Source organism: Aureobasidium melanogenum (genome assembly GCF_000721775.1).
Source record: "Aureobasidium melanogenum CBS 110374 unplaced genomic scaffold scaffold_10, whole genome shotgun sequence".
Classification (NCBI taxonomy): Eukaryota; Fungi; Ascomycota; class Dothideomycetes; order Dothideales; family Saccotheciaceae; genus Aureobasidium; species Aureobasidium melanogenum.
The window spans coordinates 808,475-822,863 of NW_024470062.1; the positions used below are offsets into that span (position 1 = coordinate 808,475).

Here is a 14,389-nt window from a genome sequence, read left to right on the forward strand (position 1 = left end):
TGGGCGATATTCCTCCACGTGCTGTTGCTCGCTTGTCGTAGGCTTCTCGAGATTGCACAATTTGGTCATGTGATAATAGCATTTGAGGAGACCGATATGAATCTGTCGCTGTGTCACGCTGCTAGCGGACTGTGCTTGCCCTCATCCCTTCCTGCTCTGCGTCACTCGTTCCGTGCTCCGAGACTTCTTCGTCTGCTTCTTCCACGTGACCGTTTGCGTAGTTATCTTCACTTTCTTCATCTTCGTCGTGTGATGGCCTCCGCACGATTGGTGCTGACACAGATGAAAGCTGAGCATATAGAAGCACCTCCTTCTTTGTCGGTGTATTAGGTGACACCAACGGGCTTTTGAATTCTTGGTTTCTCGGATGAGGATTTCCTGAGACGACTCGAGGCTCGTCTCTGGTCGTCTCGGTGGTGACGAGAAACGTTTCTTGCTGCTGAACAAGAGAATCTTGATAAGGGACTTTCGACCAGTCCGAATCTGCAAAGGTTACAGGTGGATGGGGACCTTTGAGGAGATCCAAGGCTGAAGTGGCAGATCTTGCCTTGCGCCTCGTGTTTCTTGGCTTTGACGTTGCCAAAAGGATAAGATGCATTTCGTCAAAACCGTCAGCACCTCTCTCGATCTCTCGAAGTGTCTCTGACGAGGGGACAGATGCTGGTTGTTTTATAGCTGGTTTGAACTTCTTCGGTCGTGTGTTCAAAGATTTTCTCAGCTTGCTGAGGGGCTGACGCTTGAGGATTCTTGATGCATGCTGCTGACCATCACGATCGGCGAGGATCAAATCGTCGTCCGAGATGGGGTCGTGCTCGGAAGAGCTGACGGGACTTGCGAGCCGCTCTGGCGACGCGGTCAATTGGAGCTCATGATTCAATAGAGGTTCTGCTGGTAGATTGAAACGTCTTTGGCTATTCGACTGTGTAAGTTCGTCGACTGGTTGTGCTTCGATATCTTCGTTGTCACTTTGCGCGGACGATGACAGAGAAATTGAGCCTGGGCTAGCGGGAGGATCTTCGGAGTGAATGGGAGATGTCAATGTAACACGTCTTCTGCGTAATCGTCGATCTTCGGGAGTTGGTGAGGCAAGAATTGAGCGATGTGTTCGTTGCGCTTTCTTCGAGTACGTTGTTATCTTGTTCTTCTTTCTGGGCGGTGACATGAACATCTTGTGGCAATGCATCAATGCGAAGCGCAGATCGAATTACATTGTGAGTTGTGATGGGGGATTAAGAAGGAGCTGACAGGCGGGGAGCAATGTTGCCTACCGAGAGTCTGTCCTTCGTTCCTTCCCGAATCGAACTTGATCAACTTCGAGATTGGTATGTGTTTGTAGAGGAGTCGAGTCTGACCTCCGTTTCTTCAGATCAGGCTTGGTCAACTTCGCGATTGGTACGTATCGAATTTGGGAAGAAGGGGACTTCTGCATGTATGTGATAATGATAGGGTATCTCTTTCAAACGCTATGACTTTTCCAATGCCATCCCGATGCCTTGGGCCGTCGCACATGTATTAAAAAGGGTTAAGGGAAATCTATGCAGCTCATAGATGATATCAAGAAGATCAAAGCATGCGCCTGATGGCGGTCTCGCCCTTGTACTTGTCAAGACCTTGGTCGAGGCTTCCCCACCACTCGAAGAGCATGCTCTGGCAGATGAGCTTGAACCACGGTGTGAACAGAAGCGAGTCGTCCTTGAACATTGTTTTGAGGTCGTCTTCGGTAACGTATTTGGTGGCTTGGACTTCGTTGGGGTTCTCCTGGAGATCGACGTCGGTCTTGATGAAGAGGATGTAGTCGACTATAGGATGGTTAATTAGAAGAGTTCTGGACAAGGAAGATAACAGACGACATACTCTCGTGCTCGCCCCATTTGCCATCGCTGGGAGCGACGTAGTGAATGCGGGTAAGGAAGTGAAATTTGTCTAGGGGAACCTGGTGTGCCTTGATTCCAAGCTCTTGGTCAAGTTTGCGCTGAGCGGCACGCTTGACACCCATGATGGCGGTCTCGAGAGTGGAGCCAGTCTCGCCAGGAACACCAAGAGGGTGTGAGCAGCAGGTGTTGGTCCACATGTCGGGGAAGGTGATCTTCTCGGAGGCTCTCTGTTGCAGGAGCAGACGGTTCTTGTTGTCGAAGAGGAAGACGGAGAAGGCACGGTGCAGCAAGCCCTTCTCGATGTTCTCCATCAAGTGGCCTAGCAACAAAGGTTAGTGGAAAGGCAGTTGGCGAAGGGAAGAGTGAAATTCAAACGTACAAACTTTCTTGCTGGCGCTACCAATGGGGAGATCATTCTCGTCGAGAACAATGCAGACCTCATCCATGAGACGAATCTGCTCCTCGTCGTAGCCCACGAGGTCGTTGTCCTGCGTGGCAGAAGTGGCGCTGGCCAAGGAGGTGTTGATTTGGGGAAACAGGCGCAGGATATTTTCGGCGGTGATTTGGGGCGCTGGGGGAGCGACAGTGGTGGTAGTGGTAGTGCTCATCTTGGGCGACAAGTGGACTGACAGACACAAACAGAGGAGCAGGAGAAAACAAAGCGAGCGTCGAGTGAACAATCGGGCGTGACCCTGAAAGACAATCTGAGTACAATGGTCCGATGGAAATGCCAATGTCCAATGTCCAATCTCGCGCCAGCCGCCCCGCTGTCAGTCTAGCCCGATTGAGACTTGATTGAAGTCGCGCCTCGTCTCGTCGTCTCGTCGTCTCCGCGTTGCTCTGGCTTGGCCGAAAACAACAGGCACCATTTCTTGTTTGGCAAGCACAGCACTCGATTGAGCAAGTCTCTGCCATCCCACCACCATGTCGTCTCTTCTCGACGCCGTTATCCGCTCGGATAACGATCAACTTGAATCACGCACACCCACTGCTCAATCCACTGGAAGACCTGCCTCTCGTCCACGAGGCCCGCCCTCTGTGAGCACCCCCGGCCTGGGTAGCGATGCTTTTGCCTATGGAGACGATGAAGTCGTTGGTGTGCGAGGCAGCCGAAGGGGTCCCTCTACAGCTGGTCCACGCCCAGAAGTCGAACAGGTCATGGACACGACCGCCGAGAGACTAGCTCAGGAGTTCGAGCACTTCCTCAACACCTTCACCGAAGAGCCCATCTCGTCCGCCCTGGCCCCTGCCTCCAGTGCTGCCACCACCGACAGATACTACGTCGAGCAGATCAAAGGTCTGGCCCGTTATTCACTGTCCACCCTGTACGTCGACTACAGGCATCTCGACGCAGCCAAGCCCGTCCTCGCCCAAGCCATTCAGCAAGACTTCTACCGCTACCACCCCTACATGATTCGCGCCCTGCACAATTCAATTGCTCTCCACGCTCCTCGCTATTTCCGCCAGCATCGTCAACCGGGCTCTTCGGCTCCAAACACTTCAGATGCCTCCATCGACGGCCACGATGATTCCACCCATCACAAAACCGCCAATCAACAGACTGACAAAGTCTTCACCCTTGCTTTCTACAACCTTCCCCTAGTCTCACGCGTCCGCCAGCTACGCACCAGCCAGATTGGCTCCCTCCTTTCCATCTCAGGCACCGTGACTCGCACATCTGAAGTTCGTCCCGAACTTTCGCTAGCAACCTTTGTTTGCGAGATCTGCAACACCCTTGTCCCAAATGTCGAGCAAATCTTCCGCTACTCGGAGCCCACTCAATGCCCCAACTTGACTTGCGGTAATCGTCAAGCATGGCGTTTGGACATCCGCCAAAGCACCTTCGTCGATTGGCAAAAAGTCCGCATTCAAGAGAACAGTTCCGAGATCCCCACTGGCAGCATGCCCAGAACTATGGACGTTATCTTACGTGGCGAAATGGTCGACCGTGCAAAGGCTGGTGAAAAGTGTATCTTCACCGGCACTCTTATCGTTGTGCCTGATGTCAGCCAGTTCAGAGTTCCCGGTCAGCGTCCGCAAGCCACTCGTGACACCAGCTCTGCTCCCAGAGGCTCCGAAGCTGGCGGCAGTGGTGTAGGTGGTCTCAAGGCTCTGGGTGTGCGCGAACTCACCTACCGCATGGCTTTCCTGGCCAACATGGTCACTCCTGACGCTTCCACAGCTGGCCAAGCCTCTACTCAACAGCTCAGAGGTCAAGCTACAAACATCATGAGCTCGCTCAACCAGGCAAAGAACGCCGACATGGACAAGATCGGCGAAGACGCTCAGTCCGAGTACTTAGCCTCGCTCAGTCCAAATGAGATCAACGAGCTGAAGACCATGGTTCACAGTCCAAACATTTTTATGCGCCTAGTTGATTCCATTGCCCCTATGATCTATGGTCATACTGTCGTTAAGAAGGGGCTACTCTTACAACTCATGGGTGGTGTGAGCAAGTCTACCCCTGAAGGAATGGCTCTTCGTGGAGACATTAACATTTGCATTGTGGGCGATCCCAGTACCAGCAAATCGCAGTTCCTCAAGTACATTTGCTCATTCATCCCTCGCGCCGTCTACACCTCTGGCAAAGCTTCTTCGGCCGCTGGTCTCACGGCTGCCGTTGTCAAAGATGAGGAAACTGGAGAATTCACCATCGAGGCCGGTGCGCTGATGCTTGCCGATAACGGCATTTGTGCTATCGATGAGTTCGACAAGATGGACATCGCCGATCAAGTCGCTATCCACGAAGCCATGGAGCAACAGACCATCTCGATCGCCAAGGCAGGCATCCAGGCTACCTTGAACGCTCGTACTTCCATCCTCGCAGCCGCTAACCCAGTGGGTGGTCGTTACAACCGCAAGACTACCCTCCGAGCCAACATCAACATGAGTGCTCCGATCATGTCTCGTTTTGATCTCTTCTTTGTCGTTCTCGATGAGTGTAACGAAGCCGTTGACAGGAAATTGGCACAACACATTGTTGATGTTCACCGCCTGCGCGACAATGCCGTTGAGCCTGAGTTCAGTACCGAGACCCTTCAACGTTACATTCGTTTTGCACGCCTTTTCCAACCAGTGTTTACCGACGAAGCCAAGGCCACTCTGGTTGAGAGATACAAGGAGCTGCGTGCCGACGATTCACAGGGTGGCGTTGGCAAGAACTCCTATAGAATCACTGTAAGACAGCTTGAAAGTATGATTCGCTTGAGCGAAGCTATCGCAAAGGCAAACTGTGTCGATGAGGTCACCCCTGAATTTGTCAATGAGGCTTTCCAGCTTCTGAGGCAGAGTATTATCAGTGTCGAAAAAGACGACATCGATATCGACGACGAGAACATCGATCAACTTCAGGAGGATATCATTGCAGCTGCCGAGCAGGATGAGGAGCTGGATGCCATCATGGGTGACGACGCACCTGTTCCAAGACAGAAAACGACTATTACAGCCGAGGAATATCGTGAGATGGTCAACAGCCTGGTCAGCAGAGTCTACACAGACCATGAACAAGACGAAGATGGTGTTGAAGAGGAAGAACTTATTCTCTGGTACACCGAGACAAGAGAACAAGACATAGAAAGTGCCGAGGGAATCCAAGCCATGGCCGACAAGACAAGGAAAGTCTTGAAGAAAATGGTCAAAGTAAGTTGAAGCTAGCTCTTGCCCAATCTCAAGAAAGCGGCACTAACTTTGCGACAGGATAACATACTCCTGCGTATTCGTGGCGAAATTCGCGAAGACGAATCTGGCACAAGTCCAATGCAGAACGAGAGGCTTTTCTACATTGTGCATCCAAACTGCGATATCGAAGAGATGGGAATTCACGATGTGTAATTTGACTAGCCAGAATTCATCATGAGCTACGTGTTTCGACGGCGTTCAACGGTTCATGACGGACACCAGTGGGGCTGGTGTCGGTATGGGATGGCAGGCGTTGTATGTTTGGTCGTTGAGGATATACCAGGCAGATAGACATTCAGCCACTTCTTTTTCAGCTTCTAGTGCAACTTGGATGTTGGATTTCATTTCTTTATAGCATACATATATTTCATACAAAGTGACTGTCATCGATGTTTCAAATCATTCAATCATTGACCACCTTTCACTTTTGGAGGCCCTAGGTCCTCGACGACGGGCTTTAATGTACCTGCTCCATGCTTAGGAGAGAGCTCATTCACTGGCGCTTTCTTCTCTTCTGGTTCTTCTTGGTTGACTTGGTTGATGACAGGTGGCTCAACTTTCATGTGCGCCAACTTCTGTTTCGCTGCTGAGTCAAGGGGGGCTTCTTTGGCTGTAGCCGCAGTTTCGGGGGATGCTGCGTGCTCTTTTGCTTCCGCTACGACGTATGGCGCCGGCTCAGATATCTCGTCTCCCAGTATAGCCTTGGCAGTCTTCTCATCCGTGTCTTCTTCTTCTAGGTCGGGCTGACCGATAAAGCAGAACAAGTCACCTGTCTTGCCTAGGTCGTATTTGCGATCTTTGGAAGCTTCTGCGGCATTGCAACCACCAACTTGCGTCCTCAGCAGTGGTCGGTACTCTGTTGCCAGACGACCAAAATCATCTCGTTCTACTTTTTGTCCAGTAAATTCTAGTGCCGGCAAGAGACCGATTTCTGTGAGCTGCGTCTCGTAGGGCAATAGTGCATGCAAAGGTTGAGAATGCTGTAGCGTGTCGTGTTCTTTCTGCGCAAGATATGCCTCCTGCCGACGTATCTGATCTGCGGCTGGTTCCGCGGTGAGGAAAGGCTCTTCGTCGTCGGGTTTGTTAGTCTGCTCTGTCTCTTTCGACTCGTCTTCACGTTTGGCAGGTTTGTCCATATACTCCTCCGGCTTCTGGAAGAGATCCCGGTGCACAGTCGCCCAGGCTCCTGCACCAAGTCGAGCCGGGTAGTGGTTCCTCCACCCCCTCGCCCTCATCAACTCTAGCATGTACTCAAGCCATCCGGGCTGGGTGTCTGAGACTAGTTTAGCACGCTTTGTAGGAGCCTGATGCACTGAAGATGTATCGTGGACTGCACGAAGACGATTTTTAAGATAGTCGTGCACTTCGGCCCAGATATCACCAAAGATGAGAGCGGCATCAGCGTTAGGAGCTTGCCACAAGAACGGTACGGACAAATCGTCCAGGCTTTTGACATGTTTCTCAGTATCAGACATTGTCAGCGTATGGAAGGGACCAGTGCCATTGAGATAAGCATCAGGAGTCGCGAGCACCACTCCGAAAAGGTTATCACCATCATCCGATCCATATGCCGCGTATCGATGTTGCAAGACGTGGTACATGAGATACTGGTAGTATAAAGGTGACAGCTCTGTTTGTGTAGAGAGCAACAAGACATGAGAGTGGTCAGGATCGACTGGATAGAAGGATTCGAGGAAGCGGAGGGCGTTGGTCTCGGTCGTTTGTTTTGCTGTAGAGATGCGATGATGGACTTTGACTCTGCGTTGACGTGGACCAGTGGGGTCTTGATGAGGGGGCCACTCAAAATCTCGTAGGTAGTCGCGTGCGAACGGCTCAAGATCCGGAGGAAGGTCTATGGTGATGTCAGGATGAGAAAGTCCACTGTAGTCGGCGGTCTTGATGGAATGCAAAAGACGCAGGAGCGAGCCTGAGGATTGAGGCTGGGCGTGAATGAGGATGTTCACGCTGGGCTTATGCCACGAGGTCAAGCCGCCGGTATCGAGACGGGTCATCCACAAGAAATCCTCGTACTTTCCTTTTGGAACTTCAATGAGCGGGGTGGCCAGAGTGCTGAGTTTGGAGCGCAGGCCTCTAACAAAGAAAACGTCTTCAACAGAGGAGTCATCGATAATGACAGCTTGTGGGTGCATGTACATGTGGATATGGCCAAGGGCGCCGACTACAGAAGCCTCTGCTCGAGCGTCTGTACTGTACTCGGAATAATCGCATCGGGCATCGTGAAAGAATATGTCACAAGAGTCGCGATCAACACCATTTATCTCGAGCACCTCTTCCAGGGGCATGGCATCTCGTCCCAACAAGGAGAAATGCACAAAGTTCTTGTCTACACGGGCCATCTCGCAGGCCATGGGCAATAGATTTGCAGCGCTTCTGAGGTTGGAAGCAGCAAACAAGACATTCCTATTCTGCTTTCTCTGACCCATAGTGCGGGCGATGGCCTGAATAGTCTTTGCCAATCTGTAGAATTTGACAGGGCCGGCATAGTAGTGGTTCTCTGGGGTTCCAATGGGCTGCGACTTGGGAGGGGGGCCAGTCGGCTCTTTGGACGGAGTATTCGGGCGGGCAGCTTGTTGAGCAGGGCGAGCAGGCGGCCTATAGCCAAACTCGACGCCATTGACTTGATGTCCCGGACGCAGTGGACGACCCATGCGCTGGTCGACGCTACCTAGGTCGGTGGGAATGTTGTGTACGAAGAGCCATATCAGGAAGGCACCGAGCAGGCCCATGGCCAGTCGGCGGCGGCGCATGCGCAGCGCAGTAGACCAAGACCATGGCTGCGAGCCTGGCCGTCGACCGAGGTCATCGTCGCGTTTGCCCAGGTAATCGTGCCCACCATAAGCCATTTCAGCGTCTCGTCATGGTTGTCTCTGCTGTCTGTCCTTGCTCTTTCACGCACTTTGCTCACCTCTGAATGCGCCCTCGACCCTCGCGATAACGCTGCACTTTCGCTGTGGTCCGTGCACTTGCTGACATCCACCTCTCACTCACTCTATCACTCCATCTTTCATGTCATCATGTCAAAGGGTTTGACTTGACAATTACGATTCATTTGATCAAAATCCTGAGCTAGCCATGATATGTATACACATCGGATGTCGGTTTCTGCTACCATCCTCTTCCATTAGCACTCACCCAAAATCTTCTCCTTGGCTGTTATCTGCTCTCTCAGCTTGACTTCATTTCGTGGCCTAAATTTGACCTCGTAGCGATTCGGGATTGAAACCAAACTTGTCGGGTCCGAACTTCCCTTGACCGGATGTGTTTCCACCTCTGTTCCCTTTTCAATCTCGAAGCAGCTGAGCATCCTCATGAACACGAGATACAGCTCTCTGTTAGCCAGTAAGCTTCCTGCGCACATTCGGTATCCGACTCCGTATGTGAACAGAGGTGCATCTGGCTGCTCGAGCCATCTTTCTGGTCTAAATATTTCGGGGTCCTTCCACACGGCTGGATCCATGTTGCACGCCCATGCATTCAGGTATATAGTCGTCCCAGCTGGAATTAGCTTGCCTTCATATGTGATGTCTTTGACTGTTGCTCGAGGAAGGGCCAATCGTAGAACCGTGTAGTATCTGTGTGCCTGTGAGTCAGACGCCGTCAAGCCGCAGTTCTGCTTTCACATACCTCAGACACTCCTTGACGAGAGCCATCACATATTCGCACTTCATTTCGTCCTCTGGTGCGCAGAGTATCTCGTCCTCGCTGAACATCTTACGGATTTCACGAATGGCCTTCTCTTGAATGTCCGGTCTTTGTCCAAGAAGTGCGATACTCCATGCCACTAGTGTCGTCACAGTATCAAGTCCTCCACTCAGCATGGTCAAGCTGATGCTTGTGAGCTCTTCCTTGTTGAGTTTTGCTTCCTTGTCCTGAATGACATTGGCCTGAATACATGGCTTATGCGTCCCCTTTGCCATCCGATCATCCAAATCTTTGTTCAACTTGGTCAAGTACACGTCTCGGCGCTGTCTCATCTCTCTGGCGCGTGTGGAGCCAGCGTTGAATGGATTCAGACGAAGGAACGGCACATAGTCTTGCATGTTGCCACTTGTGCTCCTGAACTAAGTTGAGGTCAGCAAATGACGCGGAAGGTGTATGACAAAGGCAGCTTACCTTTGAAATTTCTTCCTCGACCTCTGTGATCTCGTGGAATAGAGGATCGTCTCGGGTCCCCAAACGAGTACCCCAATTCAGTGTCAAAGCCAAGCTAAGACTCAGACGCTGGATCATCGGCATTGGATCCACAGATTGTGTACCATCAGCTCCATATTCCAGGCCTTCTTTGACGAACGCCAGAGTCTCCACGTCAAGATGACCAACATAGCTGGCCACCGAAGGTTTATTCAATGCAGATGCAGCACCTTTGCGGCGACGTTTGAGACTGTCGCTGAATGGTGATGTGCCAATGGTTGTTCCTGCCGTGTTGGATAACACCTAAACTCAAGTCAATCAACCTGGAAGGACGCACCATCACATTCAACACATACTTTGTGAAAGGTATAGAAGACCGGTCTCGAGCTGAGAGCCTGTGAGAAATGTCCAAACAAGACTCGGCAGGCTTCAGCAGAGTTGCAAACGATGATTGGGACATTGCCTAGTTGAATCTGGTACACATCGCCATAGGTCTTTGACCACTCTCGATACTTCTCGGCAGCATTGTATTTTATGTCAGGGATGTTTCCAAAGACGGGTTTTCCTGGTGGTCCATTGAATCCTGGGATTCTTGCATTCTTTCGTATGAATTCATTGGTCACAAAGTATGACAATGGCAACAAGAGAAGTATAGTGAAAATGAACCGAATGGGATGTTGATTTGCCTGAGTTTGAGCAAACGAGATCAAGAGAGAAAGCATCTTGAGGATCTACACGACCAAGAAGAGCGACGGAATCATGAAATGTAGCTGGCAACCCATGAGTTCTTATTACAACAAAGGAAGGAGCATACCCCGCAAGGTAATTATTAGAGCTCAGTGGGGACCCCGCTTCGTGGGACTGCCTAGAGTGGTGAAAGCATAGGTACTCCATAGGAAAGCGGCTACGTTCCGTGATGCGGAAAAATCACCGCACATCGATCGGCACATTGTAGGCCTGCGATGACTTGTTGCAGTCAATGATCTTCAGGGCTTGATCGCCTGTTGCGAGGAACAAGCATTCAGCCACTGCAGTACGAACCTGTCATCATTAGCATTCGGCATTCAAGTCTGGCAGTCATTTGCTTACTGTAGGATATGGGTTCGTTCTCAGCATGCTGACAAGCTTCTTCAAAGTGTCGGCACGGGCAGTCGGTTTGTCAGCCAGTGCCTGGTAAACCTCGACAGCTGCCAGTATCCTCGGGATGTTGTTGGACTTGAAATGCGCTTTTTGCACCAAGGATAGCAGGACCCGCCAGCTGGTCACAGGTCAGATGGTACGATTGCAGTTTCTTTTAATTGAACTTACTTGAAGGGGCCGTCGGGAGGAACAATAGAGGGGAGCGCATCTAGTATGTACGCGATAAGCTCTAAAAGGGGCTGACTCTCAGCCTCTTTTGTTATGAGCTCTCTCAAGCAACTTGTGAGAGCAGACAAGCAAGCAGACCTCATGCTGTCACTTCCTCTTGATAATGTGTCGACCAAAGCCATACGAGAGGCTCGTAGTAATCCCTCTGCACCTACTCCAGCGCATGATATACTTCCCTTCAATATTGCTTCACGCTTCCAGATAGGTGGGTCATCATTTAATGGCGTGAACAAGTTCAGGAAATATTGATAACTTGTCACATCCATATCGGAAACACTTTGGCAATGTTAGCTAGTCACAAAGTAGAACGAATGAGAGCGAGCAACTGACCTTTTCGTGTTGAGATCTTGTTTTAAACATATTGCAGCGTGCAGTCGGACCCTGTCCATCTTCTCGAGAGCTAAGCGGATGATGTTCCCTTCTAGCAGATGTCGGGACTCTGAATCGAGTTTTGTCTGGGTTGACTTCCACAGGCTTTGAACGCATTGTATTGCCTGTGTTCGTACCAGCGAACCAACGTCTCCCCTTTCAGTAATGGTGTAGTCGTTGAGGCCAGCATCAAGAGCTAAGAGGACTGCCGGCAAGACGTCAGCACCAATAGTATCTGCTTGGATCATGAGATCTACGGCTTGTAAACCAACGATGCGCCATTCAGTCAATGGAGCTTTTTGAACCATATTCGAGAGAAGATCGCAAGCTACGATTCGGTTGCAATGGTATATATCTTGCAGCCATGGGAATGCTGAGCCAAGAGCAGTGACACGCCCGGACCCTTGCACGACCATACCCGAAGCATCGTGCGCAATTCTAGGAAGACAGTCGGAAATGTTCAGGATAGGGGTGGTCAAGAGGCCTGATTGACTCAGTCTTGAGAGTGCTCTTACCAGACGCGGTAGAACCTGCGAGACTGAGGTTTCTGAAGAAGAGATCAAAGCAGATACAATCGGCCTCAACTTGGGTATCTGTGATGTCAGATCTACATGATCCGTCTCGAATAGTAAGGATAGCTCCGAAAGAGATGCCAAAAGCCGTGTTACAGCTGATGGCAACTCTGCACGGGTGGCCCGTGATGTCTGGTTCTTATAGAGATGTCTTTCCTCGTCAAACAGCTTCCATAAAGACAGTAAATATTTCAAGTCTTTCGTACTCGAATTCAGGTCGTCGCCTTTGGTCAGTTGAAGCATCTTCGTGTCAAGGACTCTTGACAGAGCAAGCAAGGACCCGTGGCATTGTTCGACATCAGAGTTTGGGAACGCAAAGATGCATTGTTGTAAGTGCTCAAGCGTGATACGGACATTCTGAGGTGTTTGAGGAGCACACAGCAGGCCAACAGACTCCGCGGCAGCCTCACGGGAAAGAACATCAGTGGAACCGAGACCTCTCCACTTTCCGAGCGCGGCAAGCAGTGCCTCTCGATATATGGTATCGAGGTTCGCGGCATCTTGAGCCACATCCACCATGGCACGCTGCCGGAGTCCAACTGCGTGGTAGTCGACTACTTGCACGAGGGAGATACCGTTGCTGACTTGATCAGGATGCCTACCAATAAGCTCCTGTAGAGCAGCTGACGATCCTCTCCTGATATTTCCGGAAGGGTCAAAGCACGCAGAAAGCAAAAGCTGAATAGCAACGACCTGAATGATAGATCCGGCGTCTTGACAGAATTCAAATCCAATCTGCGATGTGTCTGTTGATAACAGTTCCTTCGTGGTGTACCTTCGAGATAATGACCAAATTCCGAAACAAGCGGCATCACGGACGTTGCTTCCAGTACTTACACCAACAGCAGATCTCTGTTCAAAGCTGAGTGCTAACAACAAGGCGTTCAAGATTTCGGGAAGTTGCTGCGGTGACGCTGACCTCCTGAACAATGCATGTGCCAATGTCAAGGTCAAGCCATGCCATCTCAATGCGTTTGCTGCACCGAAATCAGGCTTTAGGGAAGACTTGGGCATGTCCTCCTTGAAACTCTCGAGGACAGCCTGGATGACTTCATGGCCCATCTCTGGGTCGAGTCGTAAGATGATCATACTTAGTGCTTTGCTGGCTGCGAATCTGACAGGTGTGTCACGATCTTCAAGTGACTGTAAGCAGCACTCGATTGTCTCTTCCAAGACACCCGATGCCTCAAAGAAGTCAACAAGGTTATCGAACGAGCATTGCAGGCTCAGCAAAGCTATATTACGCAGCAGTTTAACGACAAGTTTCTTCGTAACGGCGGAAGAGCTTAGGAACGCAAGCATCGCATCATCCATGAGTTTCTGACCAATCGAGTAGATGGATGGCATGAGATTAGCGACACCCGGTGTGTCGACCGATACTGTCATTCCTACCAAAAATCGCAGAGGGCCCAAGAAAGTGTGAAGGTTTGAGTTGGGCGAAGCAGACGGATTCAGGAGCTTCGTCAATGCCCAAGACACAACTGCAGCGGGAAGCTCGAGGCGTTGCATATCGGGTCTAGTGACCAGACGTACAAGCATTTTGGCTGCAGCATCTTGTTCTCGCGTAGCACTTGCGAGGTAATGGACGCCCAATGCTATGACACGTCGTGCGATCGAGGGAACTTGTGGCTGTAGAGACATGTGCTCTTGAGTCCTGGAAGACTCAGCAACAGTCGATATCGAACTGAGGTCAAATGGCACGAGCATCAAGTGAGACAGCCATAGAAGCAAGACATAGGACTTCTCCCAGGCAGTATCTGAGTCTGCGCTCAGGACTTTGAAGTCCTCGAGATTGGTCAAAACGAGCTCCAGATATCTGGGTTCATTGTTGAGAAAGCCGATGATGATCTTTTCTCCACGGACCTTGCAAAAAGTGTATAAGAGTTTACTGGCGGCGACATCCAGAGAGACTGCGAGGCTGGAGGGAGACTTGGTTTGTGGGAGTTGGAGAAAGGCTAGATATGCTTCGACAATTGGGAGCAACAATGTCTTGAGATGAGCATCGAGCAATTGAGGTTCTCCTTGGAAAGGTTCGATCTGTGTGTCTCATCAGAAGCGTACTAAGACTCTGAAGAAAAGACACAAAACACACCAATTGAATAACGTGGTCGAGATCGCGTGAACGAACAAGATAGTGGACGCGACCCTTGTCTCCCCGTTTGCACAGCAGTTTCGAAAGCGCAGCTTGCAGATCTGACAAGAGTCCTGCCGATGCGCGCATCAATTGCAACTCATCATCGACTTCGGCAACCATCATAACATCTTTTTAGCTCCTGGGGTAGTGTGCGAAGAGACGAGAGGTGCGCACGAACAATCAATGGTTCGACAAGATTGTTTATGACTGGTCACTGCCCTCGATCAACGCCAAGGCCCCCC

At 50.9% G+C, this 14,389-nt stretch overlaps 6 protein-coding genes across 6 annotated transcripts; 1 reads left to right on the top strand and 5 right to left on the bottom strand.

Moving 5' to 3' along the window:
* Positions 1 to 121: 121 nt before the first annotated feature.
* On the bottom strand, positions 122 to 1,168 carry M437DRAFT_75502 (uncharacterized protein; the record flags this gene model as incomplete). The annotated part of the gene is made up of 1 exon (XM_041026435.1): positions 122 to 1,168. One exon carries the CDS (start codon positions 1,166 to 1,168, stop codon positions 122 to 124), a length of 1,047 nt encoding a protein of 348 aa, XP_040880008.1.
* Positions 1,169 to 1,563: 395 nt separating this feature from the next.
* Positions 1,564 to 2,482, bottom strand: M437DRAFT_84669 (sopentenyl-diphosphate delta-isomerase-like protein; the record flags this gene model as incomplete). Its single annotated transcript, XM_041028142.1, has 3 exons — positions 1,564 to 1,799; positions 1,855 to 2,193; positions 2,254 to 2,482. The coding sequence occupies 3 exons, from the start codon at positions 2,480 to 2,482 to the stop codon at positions 1,564 to 1,566; spliced, it is 804 nt and encodes a 267-aa protein (XP_040880009.1).
* Positions 2,483 to 2,798: 316 nt separating this feature from the next.
* Positions 2,799 to 5,705, top strand: M437DRAFT_48910 (MCM-domain-containing protein; the record flags this gene model as incomplete). The annotated part of the gene is made up of 2 exons (XM_041021746.1): positions 2,799 to 5,513; positions 5,571 to 5,705. 2 exons carry the CDS (start codon positions 2,799 to 2,801, stop codon positions 5,703 to 5,705), a joined length of 2,850 nt encoding a protein of 949 aa, XP_040880010.1.
* Positions 5,706 to 5,959: 254 nt separating this feature from the next.
* Positions 5,960 to 8,416, bottom strand: M437DRAFT_48608 (uncharacterized protein; the record flags this gene model as incomplete). The annotated part of the gene is made up of 2 exons (XM_041021698.1): positions 5,960 to 8,110; positions 8,192 to 8,416. 2 exons carry the CDS (start codon positions 8,414 to 8,416, stop codon positions 5,960 to 5,962), a joined length of 2,376 nt encoding a protein of 791 aa, XP_040880011.1.
* Positions 8,417 to 8,694: 278 nt separating this feature from the next.
* On the bottom strand, positions 8,695 to 10,426 carry M437DRAFT_48919 (cytochrome P450; the record flags this gene model as incomplete). The annotated part of the gene is made up of 4 exons (XM_041021747.1): positions 8,695 to 9,145; positions 9,198 to 9,634; positions 9,687 to 10,007; positions 10,061 to 10,426. The coding sequence occupies 4 exons, from the start codon at positions 10,424 to 10,426 to the stop codon at positions 8,695 to 8,697; spliced, it is 1,575 nt and encodes a 524-aa protein (XP_040880012.1).
* A 205-nt stretch (positions 10,427 to 10,631) lies between these two features.
* Positions 10,632 to 14,267, bottom strand: M437DRAFT_48297 (uncharacterized protein; the record flags this gene model as incomplete). Its single annotated transcript, XM_041021635.1, has 5 exons — positions 10,632 to 10,745; positions 10,794 to 10,962; positions 11,013 to 11,348; positions 11,403 to 14,050; positions 14,106 to 14,267. The coding sequence occupies 5 exons, from the start codon at positions 14,265 to 14,267 to the stop codon at positions 10,632 to 10,634; spliced, it is 3,429 nt and encodes a 1,142-aa protein (XP_040880013.1).
* Positions 14,268 to 14,389: the final 122 nt, after the last annotated feature.